This window comes from Molossus molossus, unplaced genomic scaffold (assembly GCF_014108415.1).
Source record: "Molossus molossus isolate mMolMol1 unplaced genomic scaffold, mMolMol1.p scaffold_m16_p_13, whole genome shotgun sequence".
Lineage (NCBI taxonomy): Eukaryota > Metazoa > Chordata > Mammalia > Chiroptera > Molossidae > Molossus > Molossus molossus.
Genome location: NW_023425348.1, coordinates 84,998,618 through 85,018,976, shown reverse-complemented (window position 1 = coordinate 85,018,976; position 20,359 = coordinate 84,998,618). Strand labels below are relative to the sequence as shown.

At 38.4% G+C, this 20,359-nt stretch overlaps 1 protein-coding gene across 1 annotated transcript; it reads right to left on the bottom strand.

The window, feature by feature from the left end:
- Nucleotides 1–1,474: 1,474 nt before the first annotated feature.
- LOC118629035 (olfactory receptor 5AK2-like) lies at nucleotides 1,475–2,404 on the bottom strand. Its single transcript, XM_036260135.1, has one exon. It carries the CDS (start codon nucleotides 2,402–2,404, stop codon nucleotides 1,475–1,477), a length of 930 nt encoding a protein of 309 aa, XP_036116028.1.
- Between the last annotated feature and the right edge of the window lie 17,955 nt (nucleotides 2,405–20,359).

Sequence of the window (20,359 nt, the reverse complement as noted above, 5' to 3'; positions counted from 1 at the left end):
GAGACTTCAGGGAGAAAGCGACGATTGAAGTCCTGATAAGATTTGGGCATATGAAAGGTGTTGCTCACACGGTGTATGTACTGATGAGCTATATGTGGTTTTCTAACTTTGAAGAAGTCAGCTGCCATGTTATGAGAGGGATTATGGAGGAAGCCATGTGGCAAAGAATTGTGGATCATCTCTAAGGTCTGGGAGCAGGCCCTGGCTGACAGCCAGCAAGAAGGCAGGACTCTCAGTTCTACAGTTGCAAGGAGATACATTCTGCCAATAACATGAGGGAGCTTGGAAGCAGGTGCTTCCCAGCTGGACCTCCAGATGAGTTCTTGGTCCTGGTTGACACCTTGGTTGTAGCATCTCAGAGGATACAGTTTAGCAGTGTCTAGATTCCTGACTCATAACAGTGCAAAATAATGATTGTGTGTTTTTTTCAAGCCCCTGACTTTGTGGAAATTTGTTATACAGCAATAGATACAGATTCTAGACTGACAACAAATACATATTTATTTCCCTATTAAGGACTATTTATGTTTTTTTGGTCTTGTCTTCCTAAGTAATGCTTCAATAAACATTCTTAAATATATGTTCTTATGGACTGGAACTTTTATTTGAGTAGATCAATTTGCAAGGCTGAAATTCTGAATTGAAGATTATTTTTGTTTAAAATAGATATTACTGTCCTGGTGGGTTTGGCTTAGCAGTTAGAGTGCTGGTCCACAGACCAAAGAGTCACAGATTCTATTCTGTCAAGGGCATGTACCTCAGTTGTGGTTCGGTCCCTGGTCCTGGTGAGGGTCGTGTGGGAGGCAACCAATTGATGTATCTTTCTCACATCAATGTTTCTCTATCCCTCCCTCTCACTCTATCTACAGATAAATAAAAAATTATCCTCTGGTGAGGAATTAAAAAAATAAAATATATATTACCAGATTCCTTCTAAAGTGAAGTGACACTTCAATTTTCATTAACAGTATGTGAGAGCATCATTTTCCTTACATCACAGCCATTAACAGGTGTCATCATTCTCCTGCCATGTTTGCCAGACGTTGGCAGAGAGTGGTTATCTCATCGTGACTTTATTTTATTTTATTTTTTTAATCCTCATCCGAGGACATTTTTCCATTTTTTGTACAGACAGAGTGGGAGGGAGAGAGAGGAAGAGAGAGAGAGGGAAACATCGACGTGAAAGAGACACATCGAGTGGTCGCCACCCGCACGACCAACCAGGGCCGGGGACAAACTGCAACCGAGGTACATGCCCTTAGCGGGAACCGAACCCGGGTCTCTCCGGACCGCAGGCGGATGCTCTAACCGCTGAGCCAAACCGACCAGGGCCGTGACTTTAATTTGCAGCTCAAGATTAGTAAAAATGAGCAACTTTTCCATGTTGTTTGACTTTTTGGTTTTGATTTCTTGAAAATTAGCACTGCCGGTCTGGTTGTTAACAAGCACAGAGAAGTAGAAATTGAGGAACAAACTAGAAGCACTTCTTTCCAATCCTTTTCAGGGCTTCTTTCACATCTTGGTTTCTCAGGCTGTAGATGAGTGGGTTTAACATGGGGATCATAATGCCGTAAAACACAGAAGCCATTTTTTTTCGCTCTGGAGACACGTGAGTCCCATGGTCCAGATACATGTAAGAAAGAGTCCCATAGAACATGGTGACTGCTGTCAGGTGGGAGGCACATGTGAAGAAAGCTTTTCTTCTCCCTGCAGATGAAGATATCTTCAGGATGGCAGCCAGGATATATATGTAGGAAATGATGACGAATGACACAGTGAATGTCAAGTTAAACCCCACAAAGACCATTAGGACAATGATGTTTAAATCAATGTTGGAGCATGACAGGGCAAGAATTGGGGATTCATCACAGAAAAAGTGATTAATTTTATTGGATTTGCAAAAGTTCAATGAGAAAGTAAGACTTGTATTTACAGAGGCATTTAGGAAACCCATGAGGTATGAACCAACTACGAGTTGAATACAGACTCTCTGGGTCATGACTATTGGATAGTGGAGTGGGTTACTGATGGCCACATAACGGTCCACCGCCATTGCAGCAAGGATATAGCAGTCACTTGTTGCAAAATTACCATAGACTAGTAATTGCACCATGCATCCTATGAAAGAGATGGATTTTTTCGTTTCTACAAGATTTTGCAACATCTTGGGAGTGATAGCAGAGGTGTAGCAGAGATCAATAAATGCCAAGTGTTGGAGGAAAAAGTACATAGGGGTGTGAAGGCAGGAATCTATCTTGATGAGTAGGATCATCCCAGTATTGCCCACGAGGGTGGTCACATAGATCAGAAGAAATACTGTGAAGAGTATATACCAAGACTTGTGTCGACCAGCAAATCCCAGGAGAATGAATTCAGTCACCTGAGTGCCATTGTTTTGTTCCATGACAAACAAAGGTTGTGTCAGCTGAGAAGATACATAGAAAAAAAAAATGCAGAGAAAAAGCTAAGATTATTGTGATCCTTTAATTAATTCTGGAATTGAAAATGGTATAAAGTTTCCTATGATTTACCAAAAAAAAAAAAAAAAAAAAAGGTATAGTAATTTGGTTTTATAGTGGGGTCAGAGAATATTTTCTATGACATAATTCGCTTATATTTTAAAGGCTGGGAGAAATTGCCATGGATCAGTAGCTGAATTCTCAAGGTGAAAATTGATTGGCATTTCATAAATATATCAGTTAGGGAGTGTATAAAACACATTTTTATTTAATTATGCTTTTTTTATGCTGTCAGTATTTTAAGGAGAAACTTTAGTGTATGTAAATACTAGTCACTGCATCTGAAATCTTGACACACAGGATCAGATTCTATTATGATCTTATTCCAACTCATCTCGGTATTCACATTGTAGCTTTCCTCCCTGCTTAGTAACTCTTTTCTGCAACCAAGATCTCACTGACATGTAGAGTTTTTTATGGAAGTGTTTATCTAACTATTTTCTTTATAACATTTCTTATTTGTTGTAGACCAATATTTTGTAAAAAGCTATAGAAAGGTCTCTGCATTGTTAAAATTCTATAATAGTTTCAAATACTCAACCTCACTATAGCTATTTCGTCACAGAGTGGAAACAGAGTCCAAGGGCTGGTGCTGGTTCATGGACCACACACTAAGTAGCATGCTCTACAATGTCCACCCACCATCATTTACCTGTGTGCTTTCTTAGCAATGAGTAGCTGATTCCCTGCAACTTGTCTCCACTGCAAATAACTCACTGTGAAAATTTTTCTACAGTATATTCCTAGAAACAAGATTTTTGAGTTGAGGGTAGGCACATATTTAATTTAACCAAGTTTTCTGAGACCACTTTCCATAATGTATGCACCATAAACTCTTACTAATTGTGCATAGCGGGGTTTTTTCAATCTCTTGAATTCCTTGTGGACATTTTAAGTTTTTTTTTTTTTCTTGGCCAGGAAAATAGTTGTAAAGTAATATCTTATTTTTATATGTTTTTCTCCCCTTCATTACAAATAAATTTGATCATTATCTCATATTCTTCTTAGAATCTTACTTGCCTGTCCTATTATTTCTATTTTTATGTTACTTGCCTGTCCACATTTTGTTGTTGTTGTTGTTAATCCTTACCCAAGGATATTTTCCATTGATTTTCAGATGGAGTGAAAGGGAGGGAGGAAGGGAGGGAGGGAGGGAGGGAAGGAGGGAGGGAGAGAGAGAGAGAGAGAGAGAGAGAGAGAGAGAGAGAGAGAGACATTGATGTGAGAGAAACATGTGGATTGGTTGCCTCCTGCAAGACCCTGACCAGGGCCAGGGATTGAATCTACAATCCAGGTATGTGCCCTTGACCATGAATCAAACCCAAGACCCTTCTGTCCACAGGCCAATGCTCTAATTGCTCAGCCAGACTGATCAGGGTGCCTGTCCACATTTTTTGTCAATGTTTATATTAAGTTGCTTTTTAGATGTTCTCTGTCAAAGATTTAAATCTTTATTCCAGATTTGAATTTCCTGTTAGCTGTTGACTTGAGCAAGAGTTTCTAACATTCTATCATCTGTTAATTTTGTCTATAATATACTTTATAGAGTTGAAATCCTTACATTTGAAATAATAATTCATCATTTTTGCCTTATTATTCATTCTTTTGAAAAAATAAAGTTTATTTCTTTTCCTAGTTTATTACCCCAGGGGGACAAAAAACAATAACAAAGTTTTTCCCTTTTTTATACTGGATTGTTGGCACATGGTGTCTGTTGCACCGTGAACACTTTATATTAGACACATAATTGAAAAAAGTTACCGTGTTTCTCAATATTTATTTTTCTCAAAAAAGAAAGCAGACTAACAGCATAGAGTAGCCAGTGTGTGTGTGTATGTGTGTGTGTGTGTGTGTGTGTGTGTAAAATATCAAATATTTTTAAACCATTAAGTGATTTAACTTGTTATTTTAAAATTTATACAAATACTTGGCTCAACTATGTTATAGAAAAGTTTTACCAAACATTTATAGAACAACTAATCTAATATGCAATCTTTTCCCATAATTGGCAAAAGAGAACATTCCCAACTCATTTCATGAGGCTAATGTATCCTTGACAACAAAGTAAGTAAAATTTGAGAAAGAAAAATGAAAACCAAAGTTACTTTGTGAATATAAATGCAAACAGCTTAAAAATACACATCCACAATCAAATCCCCCCCCACCATGTGTGAAAAAAATGATTGTGAGGGCCTCAGAGGAGTTTCCAGTGAACAGATATTCTCCCTCTTTCCCAGGATCTGAACAAGTTGAGGAATAAAGGGAGTGTCTATATGGAGACCATAATATCATGTTCAGACTCTTGGGAAAAGACTTAATTAGTCAGGTTACTTGCTGCCAGTGAACATCATAGCTAGACAGCCTTCTTCACCCATTTTGGAGGCAGTGAATGGGAAGTGTCCCTGGAATGCAGGGGAACACAGGCTCCAGCAGGCTGCTTAATCCCAAGAGGGTAAAGGCAGAGCAGAGCATGCCAGGCTGTTTTCAAATTTGCCAGTCAGCCATATTACTCCACCTTCCTGGGAACTGGGAATAAAAGAGGGAGAGGGAGCCCACAATTACACAAAGTAAGGTCCCTGTGCAAGAAAGAAATATGAGAAGCAGGAGAAAAGATGTTTTCCATCGGCAATCATGACCAAGTTGCATAAACCTTACATTTCCCCCCAATATTAACTTATAAATTCAAGGTAATTTCAATCAAATGCTTGAAATAATTTTATAGGCACTTTCACAAACTTAAAACATTTATATGGAGGACAAAAGAGCTAAAAATAACTAAGAGAATTTTAAAGGAAAACAAGGTGAGAATTTGTCTACCAGATATTGGAACTTATTGTAAAGACATAATGCTGATGACAGTATGGTACTAGTGTGAGGGCAGACAGGTCAGTGGAACTGAGAAAAAGAAATGATAAGCAGACCCACATGTCCACGGAAGCTTAAAGTGTGAACACAGTAAATGCACAGCAATGAACTGGGGTCCATTAAACTGTGGTGCTGCAATGGTCTGTACAGGTGAAATAATATTGTGCTCCTACTTTTACGTTTTCCTAACACCAGTTCCAAATGGATCACAGATTTAAATTGTAAAGCTTTGAGAGTAAAACTGCAGACTATTAATGACCAACATTATATAAAGAAGACTGAATATTGACTGGAAATTTATTCAGGTACATTTGTTGGCAACACATATAAATGTTAGAGAATCTGGTTCCAGTATACATAAACAATTTCTAAAAATTCAAAAACAATATGATCAAGATAATTATAGGAGACAAAACCTAAACAGTCAATAGAAATATGGAAATACAGAGATTCCAAAATGGCAGCAGAGTGACAGGAGCTACACAGACGATCTCCCAGGACCAAACTGGAATTACAAAGAAAATAAAGACAAATTGTCAGGAAAACGCAACAGGAAAGCAACTTGAGAGGACCATATAACCAGGGACATTGAATCAAGCCTGGTAGGTCTTGGAGGTGCGAGAGGGAGGCTGGGAGCCCAAGGACAGCAGTGGTCTTAGCTGTGAGCAGCACCCTTGGGGTTAAAATCCCAAGCTGGCTCCACAGTGCAGAGAGCCAGGACAGAACACTAAATTAGCTACATCCACTCACCTTGGGCTCCGGCAGAGAGAGGGCAGACTGGACTGGAACTGTGTGGGGACACTTGAGATTTGGAGGGTGCTCAGAGTTTTTGCTGAGTTGTGGCAAAAAAAGACAGTGGCCATCTTGCTCCTTCCTGGAGCTCTGGGGAGAAGCAGCAGCTCCTCCCTCGGAGATTCAACCCCACCCAGTTGGACCAAAGAAATGCAAATTGATGCTCAATAACAACCAGCATCTGCCCCACCCTTGGGAAATCCTCTTACGCTGAATACCTGAGGGAGTTTTTCATTCAGCTGAAAACCCAAGGCTCTTCAAGTAACTGACACTAATAGCATTCAGGTAAAAAGCTAGAGAATAACTGAACCTTTCCTGGGCTTGCAAATATGCCCAGGAAAGTAAGACTTGACAGTGGTGTTTAACGTGGGTCCTCCCATGCTCATCCAAACCCCATAGAACTGTGGTTCTCAACCTTCTTAATGCCGTGACCCTCATGTTGTGGTGACCCACAACCATAAAATTATTTTCATTGCTACTTCATAACTGTATTTTTGCTACTGTTATGTCTTAGGCAACCCCTATGAAAGGGTCATTCGACCCCCAAAGGGTCATGACCCACAGGTTGAGAACTGCTGCAGTAGAGGGAGCCACAAACAGCAGAACATCAACACCCACAGGGAAAATTTGGCAGGCTCCAAAACCCACGGAAATAACCAAAATGGTGAAACAAAGAAACAAATCGCAATTGAAAGAACAAGAGACCTCTACCAAAGATGAGATAAATGAAATGCAGTTAAGCAAGTTATTAGAGGTAGAGTTCAGAGCCATGATCTTGAGGAAGCTCAACAGCATAAGTAAGGACATCAGCACCATGAGTAACGATATAGAAACATTGAAAACCAACCAAGTGGAAATGAAGAATGACATAGCAGAAATAGAGAACACATTGAAAGGACTAACCAGCAGAGTAGAGGAAGCTGAGGACCGGATCAGTAAATCAGAAGACAGGTAGAAAAAAATCAACCAATCAGAAAACCAAAAGGAAAAAACAATTAAAAAACAGGAAGACAGCTTAAGAGAACTGTTGGACAACTGGAAACATAATAATATTCACATCATAAGAGTCTCCGAAAAAGAAGAAAATGAGCAAGGGTTAGAGAATATATTTGAAGAAATAGTGAGAGAAAACTTTCCTAATTTGGTGAAAGAAGAAGGCATTCAAGTTCAAGAAGCACAGAAAGTCTCAAGTAAGAAGAACCCAAACAGGCCCACACCAAGACAAATAGTAATTAAAATGTGAAAAACTAAAGACAAAGAGAGATCCTAAAGGCAGCAAGAGGTAAGCAACAGGTTACCTACAAAGGAACCCCATAAGGCTGTCAGCTGACTTCTCAACAGAAACACTACAGACCAGAAGGGAATGGCATGAAGTAATCAAGGTCATGAAAAACAAGGATCTGAATCCAAGATTACTCTATCCATCAAGGCTATCATTCAAAATAGAAGGTCAAATAATGAGCTTCCCAGAAAAAAAAAAAAGGCTAAGGGAATACATTAACACCAAACCAGCACTGCAAGAAATGTTAAAAGAATTGCTGTGATTAGTAGAATAGGAAAAAAAATAGAACCACACTAAACAAAAATGGCAATAAATAAGTACATATCAATAATCACCTTAAATGTAAATGGATTGAAAGCATGACTCATATATATGTTGTTTACAAAAACCCATCTCACAACAAAAGATTCACATAGGTTGAAAGTGAAGGGATGAAAAAAAAATTTTCCAAGAAATGGAAAGGAAAAAAAGCTGGAGTAGCAATACACATATCTGATAAAGTAGATTTCAAAATGAAGGCCATAACTAGAGACAAAGAAGGCCACTACATACTATTGAAAGGATCTATCCAACAGGAAGATATAACTTTGGTAAACATATATGCACCCAATATAGGAGTACCAAAATATATTAAAAATCTTCTGGAGGACTTCAAAGGAGAAATCAACAGCAATACAGTCATAGCAGGGGACTTCAACATGCTGCTGACATCATTGGATAGATCCTCTAGACAAAAAATGAACAAGGAAACAAAGAATCTAAACAAAGCACTAGATCAAATGGATTTAATAGATATCTACAGAGAATCACACCCCAAAACTTCAGAATTTGCATTCTTCTCAAGTGCACATGGGACATTATCAAAGATAGACCATATGTTAGGACACAAACTAAGTCTCTGCAAGTTTAAGAAGATTGAAATCATATCAAGCATCTTCTCAGATCACAATGGCATGAAATTAGAAATCAATTGCAACAAGAACATGCAAAGGCATTTGAACACATGGAGGCTAAATAGCATGTATTAAACAATGAATGGGTTACCATGGAGATCAAGGAAGAAATTAAAAACTTTCTGGAAACCCATGAAAATGAACACACAACAGCACAAAATCTATGGGATGCAGCGAAAGCAGTTCTGAGAGGGAAGTTCATAGCACTACAGGCCTACCTCAAGAAACAAGAAAACATTCTAATAGACTATCGAACCTCACAACTTAAAGAACTAGAAAGCAAACAAAAAGAAAACCCCAGAGCAAGTAGAAGGAAGGAAATAGTAAAGATCAGAGGAGAAATAAATAACATAGAGGCCAAAAAAACAATTCAAAGAATCAATGAAACAAAGAGCTGCTTTTTTCAAAAAGATAAACAAGATCAATGGACCCTTAGCTAGACTCACCAAAAAACAGAGAGAACCCAAATACACAAAATCAGAAATCAAAGAGAAGTAACAACTGACACCACAGAAATACAAAGGATTGTTAATAAATACTATGAACAATTATATGGCAACGAATTTGACAATCTAAGAGAAATAGACAAATTTCTAGAAATACATAATCTCCCAAAGCTGGACCAGGAAGAGATAGAAAACTTGAACAAACCAATAACAAGTAAGAAAATTGAAGACGTCTTCAAGACTCTCCTAGCAAACATAAGCCCAGGCCTGGACGGCTTCACGGGGGAGTTTTACCGAACATTCACAGAAGAACTAACACCTATTCTCCTCAAACTATTCCAAAAAATTCAAGAAGAAAGAAGACTTCCAAACTTGTTTTCTGAGGCCAGCATAATTCTAATTTAAAAACCAGAAAAAGACACTACAAAGGAAGAAAACTACAGGCCAATATCTTGATGAACATAGATGCCAATATCCGGAACAAAATACTAGCAAATCGGATCCAGCAATACATCAAAAAAATTATTCACCATGACCAAGTGGGATTCATCCCAGGAATGCAAGGCTGGTACACTATTTGCAAATCAATAAATGTGATATACCACGTAAACACAATGAAAGGTAAAAACCACATGATCATATCAATAGATACTGAAAAAGCATTTGACAAAATCCAGCATCCATTTCTGATAAAAACGCTCAGCAATTTGGTAATAGAGGGATCATATCTTGACATAATAAAGGCCATATTTGAAAGACCTACAGTCAACATCATACTCAATGGGTAAAAACTAAAAGCATTTCCCTTAAGAACAGGAACAAGACAGGAATGTCCACTTTTGCCACTCTTATTTAACACAGTACTGGAAGTCTTAGCCACAACAATCAGACATGAAGAAAAAATGAAAGGGATCCAAATTGGAAAGGAGGAAGTGAAACTGTCATTATTCACAGATGACATGATATTATACATAGAAAACCCTAAAGACTCCATCAAAAATCTACTAGACTTAATAAGTGAATTTGGCAAAGTAGCAGGATACAAAATTAATGTTAATAAATCAACAGTATTTTTATACACCAATGATGAATTCACAGAAAGAGAAACTAAAAAAAATCCCATTTACCATCGTTGCAGAAAAATTAAGATACCTAGGAATAAATTTAACCAAAGAAGTGTAGGACCTATTTGCAGAAAACTACAGGACATTGAAAAAAAAAAATAGAGGAAGATGTAAAAAAGAGGAAGCACATACCTTGTTCATGGATTGGAAAAATTAACATCATTAAAATGTCCATACTACCCAAAGTAATCTATAGATTCAATGCAATCCCTATCAAAATACCCACGACATATTTTGCAGAACTAGAACAAATACTTCAAAAGTTCATATGGAACCAAAAAAGACCCTGAATAGCCACAGCAGTCTTGAAAAAAAAAAGGACAAAGTAGGTGGGATCACAATACCGGATATCAGGTTATACTACAAAGCTACTATAATCAAAACAGGCATATAGATAAGTGGAATAGAACAGAGAACCCGGAATATTGGCATCTATGTTCATCAAGATATTGGCCTGTAGTTTTCTTCCTTTGTAGTGTCTTTTTCTGGTTTTTAAATTAGAATTATGCTGGCCTCAGAAAACCACTGAGCAACAATGGCCAGGGCATGATGGTCAGTGTTAGATAAGAATGTGCCTTTAGTGGTGAGGAATGTAGCAAATTAAACCTGTGGTTGATGTGGACAATCTGGCTCTTTCAAATATCTTGAGAAATAAACAGGAAATATCTTGTGATCACTTTGTAGTGATGAAACAAGAAACATTTTGTTCAATGCAACGTTTTAGTGAGGGCCAAGGGCCAACAAGTTTCTGTAAATTTCCTCCTCAGGTCAGCTTGCAAATTAAAATAGAATAAATTTAGCCTTTTCAAGGAGGCTTCCATCCAGTGGGCAAAAAGCACTTGGCAGAGGAAGCTAGACTTGGTCAGGGGTCTTCAACTAGGATCTTGATAGGGTAATGACATTTACTTTATCAGTTTAATCACTCTGAGTTGAAATAAAATTTTAAAATAAGGTGTTATAATTGACATATTGGGGGGACTTTTACAAGAGCTATGGAAAACCAGTATAAGGGCTACCACACACACACACACACACACACACACACACACACACACACACACACACGCACATGCACACACTGCGGAGTGTGCGCGCCAAGTGCCCAAGTATGTTGAATACACTTAACTTACACTGAACCTTGGTGTTTCTGAAGCTTAATTTATATTAAGCACTGTGCGGTGGGAAGTAAATAGGCTGACCTGGGTTTGAATTCAGGTCTTGACACTTCATAGAGTCAAAGAATGTACTTCCCTTTGGCCTCAGTTCCATCCTCTATAAAATGGGATCACAGACGTACTGAGAAGGTAATGGTGGTCATTGTAACTCATTTGCAATAGCAACACTTTGTAAATAGAATAAAACAAATCAAAGTAGACTCTTATTATGGATCAATATATGCTCCCAAAAGAATGAGGTATATACTCGTATGGAAAGGTGCTCATGTCATATTGTGAAATAAGCAAAGCAAGTTGCAGAATGATACATAAAATGTGGACCCTTTTAACTTTTCACTCTTATACTCTCTCTCTCTTTTTTAAATCCTCCAACAACTGTTTGGATGAAATATGAGAAAACCTTTAAAGTTGTGCTTTGGAATTCTGCTTCTAGTTTGGGGTGAGGGAGGAGGCAATATAGGTTAGTAGTTTTTTTTTTTTTTTTATCCTCACCCGAGGATATTTTCCCACTTATCTTCAGATAGAATGGGAGGGGGAGAGAGAGAGAGAAACATCGATATGAGAGAGACACATCAACTGGCTGCCTCCCACATGACCCTGACCAGTGCTGGGACTGAACCACAACCCAGGTACGTACCCTTGACCGGAATTGAACCCTCGACTCCTGGGTCTGTGGGCCGACACTCTAACTGCTGAGCCAAACCGGCCAGGGCTCCCATACTCTCTTTTTCTCATTTTCCTTATTTATCCATGGAAAAGCTTAGGAAGGGTTCACACTAAACTTTTAATGTTTATCCTTGTGCATGAGAATAAGGAGAGAATGCCTTAAATTTATAAACTTCTTCACCTTTCCTTTTAAAATAGCTTAATTGTTTTAAAAAGGAAGAGGAAGAAGTAAAGTCTGCTTTGTAATGATATGACAAAGTGAGGTGATTTATGTAAAGTTTCTGGCACAGGGCCAGGCATTGAATGGGCACTCAAAATCGGTCATGATAACACGTGCAAATAGTATACTAAAGGCATATAATATTCATCCATCCATCCATCCATCCATCCATCCATCCATCCATCCATCCATCCATCCAATCTTTCAATGATGTGTTCATTCATATCCTTCCCAGCAACACTCAGCCAATTTAGTTCCCTTACTCCATTTCCATCATGTCACAGCATGAAGTGATGGTTCCTGGTCTTGGATGGGACTTGTTAGAACTTGGGCTCTGACCGTGTTGCTCCCCCATTTTCTGCACACCCCGGCTGTGTTTTACTTACAGTCTAGCTGCCTCCAGATTCCCTTTCTGCAGCTGGTGCAGGATGACTGCCCACCAAGCTCTCTCGGTGTGGTTCCTCTAATTGGGGAGTTCGGGCCTAAGGGATCAATACTTGCTCCCTGGAGGATCTGAAGTTCCTGAGATTGAGATGGAATTGGAGTAAACAATGTTCGGTATTTTCTGCTGAAAAACATTTAAACTTTCTAGAGTGGATACATTTAACTTATGTTCCTGTCATTAGGGACTCTGTGTGTGTGTGTGTTTGCGTGTGTTGCCTTCTTAAAGAACAAGTCCTTTTAAAATGTTCCTTGTTTTGAATCAGGCTGAGCATCTTTGTATGGGTCTAAGTATCTGTGTTTAGGTCTAGAAAATTGACCTTGGTACCATAATCAGCCAAAAGCATGGCTTTTTTTTTTTTTTTTTTAAAGAAATCCAAAGCTAATCAAATTTAGGGCAGATAGTCTCTAGTGTGACAAAGAGAGTTAGTAGCATTTGAGCATATTTTATATGATTACTTTAACTCTTGTTTATTTCTTTAAAGAAAAAATTTACTCTTGATTCTCTTTTTAAAAAAAATGTATATATTTAAAAAAACCAGCCCTGGGTAAAGACAGCTTTCTTTCAGTTATACCTACACTGCCAGACGATTCCAGATGACAATCTGTGAAATAAGAGACTGAGTTACTTGGTATCACGCTGCTATGGTTAAAGCTTTACATTAATCAGCGAAAGGACAAAGCTAGACTGAGCCCAAGTGTTTTGATTACCCAGCATACTCATGAAGGAGAGTTATTGCCAATTGACCTTCAGCGTTACTTGCTGTCTGACCAGTGTCTGAGTTAGGAATGTTTTCCACCAAAGAAAACACAATTTTCTTCGGCTTCAAAACAGGGACTTTTTTTTGTTTTTTTTCCCCTTCACAGCTCTACTTTGGAAGTTAAGACTCACTCTCTTGTGACTTGCTTAGTCCTTTCCATGTGTTGGTTGTCTCACAGTCTCGCATGTCTGCTGTGCTGCCAGACATCACATTCTCTGTCGAAGCAGGAAAAGGGATCCAGGAGGGTGGGGTGACAACCACTTCTATACTCTTGATCTGGAAAAAAAAAGCCTCCCTGCCCCGATCCAGCAGATTCTACTCACATCTCAGTGGCTAGAACTGTATGTGGAGCAGCAGAGACATCGGGGTGTTGCCCCCCAGTCCTCAGCTACTTGCTTTCTGTGCCTCTGCAGCAGACAGCATTGTCCGGGCTCCGAGGCAGGTTCCCAGGACTCTCTCTCGGCTTGTCTGGCTCAGGAATAGCTCAGAAGCTGTGAAAGATCCTGGCAACCCCCAAGTAATGGGAGAGGGGAGCCAGATACATGTCCTAACCTTTTGTCCTTCCGAGGGACGATTCTATGGGACATTCTACATAGTTGATCAAAGTCCCCTGTGAGAGTGAGTTCCAGGTCCCAGGGGATCAGCCAGCTAAGTTGGCCATCCTTTCTTTGTGTTTGTTTTTCTATATCTCATTCTTTCTGCTCCTTCTCTGCTGCTTGGGATAAACCCCTTCAAAAAGTTTAGCAACTTTTATAGTCTGAAGGAACCATTTCCTCAGGACTGATGTCACTTTAGTCACTAGTCAAAAGTTGAACGGTCCAGAGCCATTCTCATTTGAATGGGGCTACAAATGAGCGGTCTCCACAATCACCCTCAGGTTTGATAGTTCTCCAGAATGACTTAGTGTTATGGACTGAATGTTCATGTCCCCCCAAACTTTTTCCATTGAAACCCTAACCTCCAAGGTGATGGTTTTAGAAAGTGGGGGGTTGGTGAAGTAATTAAGTCATGAGGGTACAGCTCTTATGAATGGGACTTAACACCCTTGTAGGAGAGACTCCAGAGAGTTCTATAGCCCTTGTCCTACCACCTGAGTACACAATGAGAGGGCAGTAGTCTGCAACTTGAGAAGGGCTCTTACCAGACCCAACCATGCAGGCATTCTGATCTTAAACTTCTAAGCTCCTGAACTGTCAGAAATACATTTCTGCTGTTTATAAGCCACCCAGTGTATGGAAATTTGTAACAGAGCCTGAACTAACACATCAGGAAGGCATTATGCATACAATTACAATACTATTATAGAAAAAGTTTACAAATTAGGACCAGCCAAAGGAAGAGATGCACAGGGCAAAGTCTGTAAGGCTTTCAAACTTGAAGTTCCCAGGGATGCAGTGCCCTCTGGGTGTCAGTGTGGGGTAACATGCACGGAGTATTGCCAACCTGGGAAGCTCATGTGAGCCTTTGGTATACAGATTTGCTTTTTAAAAAAACATTAAAAATTTTTTTTCAATGACATTCAATATTATTTTGTATTAGTTTCAGGTGTGCATTATAGTAGTTAGACAGTCATGTACTTTTCAAAGTGCTACCCTTGATATGTCCAGTACCCACCTGGCACCATACATAGTTATTATAATATTGTTAACTATATTCCTTTGCTGTGCTATACATCCCTATGACTATTTTGTAACTACTAATCTCCACGACTCCTTTTGGAGCTCTGTGACATATTGCTGATGTGGTTCATCTTTCGTTCCTAACCCGTCCTAGAGGTTCAGGTAATACTTTAGGTTTGCAGTTTCTTCGGAGGTTGGAACTAATATGGGAGTATTCTAAAGTCCCATCTTAAATCACAATATTAAAACTTCCATGCCCTGGCCAGTTTGGCTCAGTGGTTAGAGTGTCGGCCTGCGGTCCGGAGAGACCCGGGTTCGGTTTCCGCTAAGGGCATGTACTTCGGTTGCAGTTTGTCCCCGGCCCTGGTTGGTCGTGCGGTTGGCAGCCACTCGATGTGTCCCTTCACATCGATGTTTCTCTCTCTCTCTCCCTCCCACTCTATCTGTACGAAAAATGGAAAAATATCCTCGGGTGAGGATAAAAAAACAAACAAACAAACAAACAAAAAACTTCCAAAGGCCAAAGCCTCCAGGAAAACAGACGGTCCTATTAGGAGGGTATTCTAGGGGCTTAGAGCTCACTTCCCCAAAAAAACCAGACCTTTGTTTAGGTAAGGTTAATTCTTCATTATGCACACTCACATACATGACTTTTATCCAACGCCATATCTCAGGAGTGCAAACAAAGACACATACTATCCTGGTTACAATGGAAACTAAGAAATAGGCACCTATTTATCTGGTTACATTACCTTCCACATAACATTGGAATCTTTTTTAGGATGGAATAAGAAGAGAGTGGGTAGTGGGTGGAAAAACAAATATATTTTGTCACTGCTAGTTAATACAGGTAGGGATGGTTAATAGATTCTTTGTCTTTCAGCCTCTGCAGTATTCTCTTGTCCCTGTTATTGTTGTCTGAATCTTTTATGCCTGATGCCATATTTTTTTTCCATCTTGGTTTAGACTAATATTTTCTATAAAGTCAGCCATCTTTGCTAATTCTTGACTTCAAATTTTGGTTGAAGAGTTAAGCTTCTACCATAATGTCTTAGAAAGAGTTATTGGACTTAAAACACCCTTAAAAAACATAGGCTCTTATAAGAACTGGTTTATCTCTACCCTCCCCCCACCACCCCCTCTTCTGAGGGTTGTCAGTCTGTACCCTACTTCCACTTCTCTGGGTCTACTCAATTCCTCAGACAGTTATGTTTATTATATTCCACAAATAAGTGAGATCATGTGGTATTTGTCTTTCTCTGCTTGGCTTGTTTCGCTGAGGATAATACTTTCCAGGTCCCTTTATGTCGTCTCAAAGGATAAGAGATCTTTCTTTCTTACAGCTGCATAGTATTCCATTTATGTATATGTACCACACCTTTTTTATCCATTTGTCTACTGATGGACACTTAGGCTGTTTCCAGATCTTAGCTATTGTAAATAGTGCTGTTATAAAATGGGGGTACCTATATTCTTTCTGATTGGTGTTTCAGGCTTCTTAGGGTATATTCCTAGAAGTGGGATCATGGGATCAAATGGCAATTCAATTTTTAATTTTTTGAGATAACACCATAGTGTTTTCAATAGTGGCTGCACCAATCTGCATTCCCACCAGCAGTGTACTAGAGTCCCCTTTTCTCCACACCCTCGCCAATACTTGTTGTTTGATGAGTTCTTGATGGTGGCCATTCTGACAGGTGTAAGGTTGTTTTTTTAATTTGCATCTCTCTGATGATTAGTGATGTTGAGCATTTCTTCATATATCTCTTGGCCATTTGTATGTCCTTTTTGGAGAGGTGTCTATTCAGTTCCTCTGCCCTTTTTTTAAAAAATTGGGTTCTTTGTCTTCCTTTTGTTGAGTTGTATGAGTACTCTATATATTTTGGAAATTAACCCCTTATCTGATATATCATTGGCAATTATGCTCTCCCATACAGTGGATTCCCTTTTCATTTTAATGGTTGTTTCTTTTGCCATGCAGAAGCTTTTGAGTTTGATGTAGTCCCATGTGTTTATTTTTTCCTTTGTTTCTGTTGCCTTAGGTGATGTATCAGTGAAAATTCTGCATATGATGTCCGAAATTTTGTTGCCTACATTATCTTTTAGAATTTTTATGAATTTCTGGGTCACATTTAAGTCTTTTATCCATCTTGTATTTATTCTTGTGTATGGTGCAAGTTGATGGTCTAGTTCCTTTTTTAAATCTTTATCTGAGGACATTTTTTTTTCCATTTTTTGTTCAGATAGAGTGGGAGGGAAGGAGAGGAAAAGAGAGAGAGAGCGAGAAACATCGACTTGAAAGGGACACATCGAGTGGCTGCCAACTGCACGACCAACCAGGGCCGGGACAAACTGCAACCGAGGTACGTGCCCTTAGTGGGAACTGAACTCGGGTCTTTCTGGACCACAGGCTGACGCTCTAACTGGTGAGCCAAACTGGCCAGGGCTCTAGTTCCTTTTTTGCATGTAGCTGTCCAATTTTCCCAACACCATTTATTAAAGAGGCTGTCGTAACTCCATTGTATGCTCTTGCCTCCTTTGTCAAATATTAATTGAACATATTGTCTTGGGTCTCCATTTCTGGGTTCTTGGTTCTGTTTCACTCATCTATATGCCTGTTCTTGTGCTAGTACCAGGTTGTTTTGATTACAGTGGCTTTGTAGTATAACCTGATATTCGGTATTGTGATCTTACCTACTTTGTCCTGCTTTTCAAGATTGCTGTGGCTATTCAGGGACTTTTTTGGTTCCATACGAACTTTTGAAGTATTTGTTCAAGTTCTGTGAAATATGTCAGTGGTATTTTGATGGGAATTGCATTGAATCTATAGATTGCTTTGAGTAGTATAGACATTTTCATAATTTAATTCTTCCAATCCATGAACAAGCTATGTGCTTCCACTTTTGTTTATATCTTCTTCTATTTCTTTTTTCAATGTCCTATAGTTTTCTGCAAGGAGGTCCTTTACTTCTTTGGTTAAGTTTATTCCTAGGGATCTTAATTTTTCTACTACGATGGTAAATGGGATTGTTTTTTTAGTTTCTCTTTCTGTGACTTCATCATTGGTGTACAAGAATGCCATCGATTTCTTGACATTAATTTTGTAGCCTGCTACTTTGCCAAATTCATTTATTAAGTCTAGTAGATTTTTGATGGAGTCTTTAGGGTTTTCTATGTATATCATGTCATCTGTGAATAATGACAGTTTCACTTCCTCCTTTCCAATTTGAATCTCTTTTATTTTTTCCTCATGTCTGATTGCTGTGGCTAAGACTTCCAGTACCATGTTAAATAAGAGTTGAAAAAGTGGGCATTTTTGTCCTTTTCCTATTCTTAAGGAAAATGCTTATAGTTTTTGCCCATTGAGTCTGATGTTGCCTGTAGGTCTTTCATATATGGCCTTTATTATGTCAAGATATGATCCCTCTATTCCCACATTGCTGAGCATTTTTATCAGAAATGGGTGCTGGATTTTGTCAAATGTTTTTTCAGCATCTATTGATATGATCATGTAGTTTTTATTCTTCATTTTGTTTATGTGGTGTATCACATTTATTGATTTGCAAATATTGTACCAGCCTTGCATCCCTGGGATGAATCCTACTTGGTCATGATGAATAATTTTTTTGATGTGTTGCTAGATCCGATTTGCTAGTATTTTGTTCAAGATTTGGGCATTTATGTTCATCAGGGATATTGGCCTGTAGTTTTCTTTCTTTGTAGTGTCTTTTTCTGGTTTTTAAATTAGAATTTATTGATTTATTTATGCTGGCCTATAAAAAGAGTTTGGAAGTCTTCCTTCTTGAAATTTTTGAAATAGTTGAGGAGAATGAGTGTTAGATCTTCTCTGAATGTTTGGTAAAACTTCCCTGTGAAGCCATCTGGGCCTGGGCTTATGTTTGCTGGGAGAGTCTTGATTACCTCTTCAATTTCCTTCGTTGTTATTGGTCTGTTCAAGTTTTCTATCTCTTCCTGGTCCAGTTTTGGGAGACTATGTATTTCTAGAAATTTGTCCATTTCTCTTAGATTGTCAAATTCTTTGCCATATAATTGTTCATAGTATTTATTAACAATCCTTTGTATTTCTGTGGTGTCAGTTGTTACTTCTCCTCTTTGATGTCTGATTTTGTGTATTTGGGTTCTCTCTGTTTTTTGGTGAGTCTAGCTAAGGGTCCATTGATCTTGTTTATCTTTTTGAAAAAAGCAGCTCTTTGTTTCATTGATCCTTTGGATTGTTTTTTTGGCCTCTATGTTATTTATTTCTCCTCTGATCTTTACTATTTCCTTCCTTCTACTTGCTCTGGGGTTTTCTTTTTGTTTGCTTTCTAGTTCTTTAAGTTGTGAGGTTCGATAGTCTATTAGAATGTTTTCTTGTTTCTTGAGGTGGGCCTGTAGTGCTATGAACTTCCCTCTCAGAACTGCTTTCGCTGCATCCCATAGATTTTGTGCTGTTGTGTGTTCATTTTCATGGGTTTCCAGAAAGTTTTTAATTTCTTCCTTGATCTCCATGGTAACCCATTCATTGTTTAATACATGCTATTTAGCCTCCATGTGTTCAAATGCATTTGCATGTTCTTGTTGCAATTGATTTCTAGTTTCATGCCATTGTGATCTGAGAAGATGCTTGATATGATTTCAATCTTCTTGAACTTGTAGAGATTTAGTTTGTGTCCTATCATGTGGTCTATCTTTGAGAATGTCTTACGTGCACTTGAGAAGAATGAGAATTCTGTAGTTTTGTGGTGTAATTCTCTGCAGATATCTATTAAATACATTTGGTCTAGTGCTTCATTTAGAGTCTCTGGTTCCTTGCTAATTTTTTGTCTTGAGGATCTATCCAGTTATGTCAGTGGGGTGTTAAAGTCTCCTGCTATTATTGTATTGCTATCGATTTCTCCTTTGAAGTCCTCCAAGAGATTTTTAATATATTTTGTTACTCCTATTTTGGGTGCATATATGTTTATCAAGGTTATATCTTCATGTTGGATAGATCCTTTCAATATTATGCAGTGGCCTTCTTTGTTTCTAGTTATGGTCTTCATTTTGAAATGTATTTTATCAGATATGAGTATTGCTACCCCAGCTTTTTTTTTTTTTTTTTTGCTTTCAGTTTGCTTGGAAGATTTTTTTCCATCCCTTCACTTTCAACCTATGTGAATCTTTTGTTGTTAAGTGGGTCTCTTGTAAACAACATATAGATGAGTCATGCTTTCTTATCCAATCAGCTACTCTGTGTCTTTTTATGGACCATTCAATCCATTTACATTTAAGGTGATTATTGATATGTACTTATTTATTGCCAATTTTGTTTAGTGTGGTTCTATTTTTCTTCCAAATTTTTCTACTAATTACAGCAGTCATTTTAACATTTCTTGCAGTGCTGGTTGGGTGCTCATGTATTCTCTTAGCTTTCTTTTTTGTCTGGGAAGCTCTTAATTTGACCTTCTATTTTGAATGATAGCCTTGCTGGGTAGAGTAGTCTTGGATTCAGATCCT

Coding starts and splice junctions, on each gene's coding strand:
- LOC118629035 (XM_036260135.1), bottom strand. CDS start 2,404: ATGGAACAAAACAATGGCACTCAGGTGACTGAATTCATTCTCCTGGGA.